Source organism: Anneissia japonica, unplaced genomic scaffold (genome assembly GCF_011630105.1).
Source record: "Anneissia japonica isolate Jap-2015-1 unplaced genomic scaffold, ASM1163010v1 scaffold299119_len1380_cov342_single, whole genome shotgun sequence".
NCBI classification, from domain to species: Eukaryota; Metazoa; Echinodermata; class Crinoidea; order Comatulida; family Comatulidae; genus Anneissia; species Anneissia japonica.
Window position 1 is genome coordinate 1 of NW_022723185.1, and position 1,380 is coordinate 1,380.

The 1,380-nt window shown below is 33.1% G+C and overlaps 1 protein-coding gene across 1 annotated transcript; it reads right to left on the reverse strand.

The window, feature by feature from the left end:
• Positions 1-179: 179 nt before the first annotated feature.
• Positions 180-1,164, reverse strand: LOC117112120 (N-fatty-acyl-amino acid synthase/hydrolase PM20D1.2-like; the record flags this gene model as incomplete). Its single annotated transcript, XM_033255170.1, is given in 2 exon segments — positions 180-780; positions 999-1,164. Coding segments are annotated over 2 exon segments (396 nt in total), but the record flags the coding sequence as incomplete, so codon positions are not given.
• Positions 1,165-1,380: the final 216 nt, after the last annotated feature.

Below are 1,380 nucleotides of genomic sequence, written 5' to 3' on the forward strand. Positions count from 1 at the left end.
AAATTACAAAGAATTGGCTAGCAGAATGATCGGTGTGAAATCTTTGGAAGTTATATAATTTAGTACCAAATAAATTTAATTTAATTGTGCAAGAATCGTCCCATACATTATATTCAAGACATTAATGTTAGTAGGTCAGGCAGGGTTAGACTTCAACAACAAAAAATATTCATAATTCGTTTTAGGTACTCAGCATTGTACATAGTTTGTAATTTATTTAATAAGATTTCAGAAAATAATGAACTTACTGAATTATTTATTCTACAGCATAAGGTACAACAAAATTTTGACAATAAAGTTGATTTGCATCTTGTTGTATCTTGTATTGTACATGGAAATGAAATTAGCTTACTTAATAGAGTACCGTGTGCCCCCTCACCCCTTATCTTTTTTCCTTCCCTTTTTTGAGAGGGGTGGCTAACCCTCGTTGCACCCTTCCCCGTTTATCCGCCCCTGGTCATTCAGTGTAATCTGATATTTTGGAATGAGTTTAGGGTGGACGTAATTAAGGTATACTGTTGACATGTTTTCACTGGTGTCATTCAGTCAATCATAATTCATGCGAGTGATCGTGCTTCCCTTCTAAAGATAATTCGTCAGCGTTCAACATCACATGATAGTAGAATTGTACTGTTTGTCTGTAGTTTGAAATCAGAATGCGTTCATCATTGCCATGGTAACGAGCTATATCTTTCCTAGTCACTTCAGTTGGACAAAAACGGTATATATTCTGGGTAATATTTGTATAGTGTCGAGTATCTGTATTTGCCATCATTGTTGCTGTAATTGAATTAAACATAAAAGAAACGTTTATAAATGTTTGAATCAAACATTTTTGATTCGGTTACTTCATAGAGGAAATTTAAACTATTATTGTTAATACTAGTATTCATTAGGCATAATTCTCAATACTTATACATTATTAAGAAACACCTTACAATTAGTAAGTACATTATTATGTTGTCGGGCATAATCCTTATAACGTAATATGTGGTTACCTGGGACGACTATGACCTGTTTAAACACCTGTTTGATGCTGGCAGATATCAACTGATAGCCGAATGCTGATTCATTATAAGGGGATCGATGAGAAGGCTCAAATGCTGCCACAACGTTCAACTTAATTCTCTTATCATTCGCTACCTTCCTATCAAACTCTAGCACCTAAAATTACAAGAAACATTTTATAGGCAAACTAAATGATAATGCATAACAGAATAACAGAATAGGACCATGGTTTTACAATATGCCTACCAAATAATATGGATTTAAGAGTATGCTATCATAGCAATTTAATGCCAACAACATATATAATGCCAACAACAACAACAATTCAAACAATGTATATAATATGGATTTAAGAGTAAGCTATCATAGCAA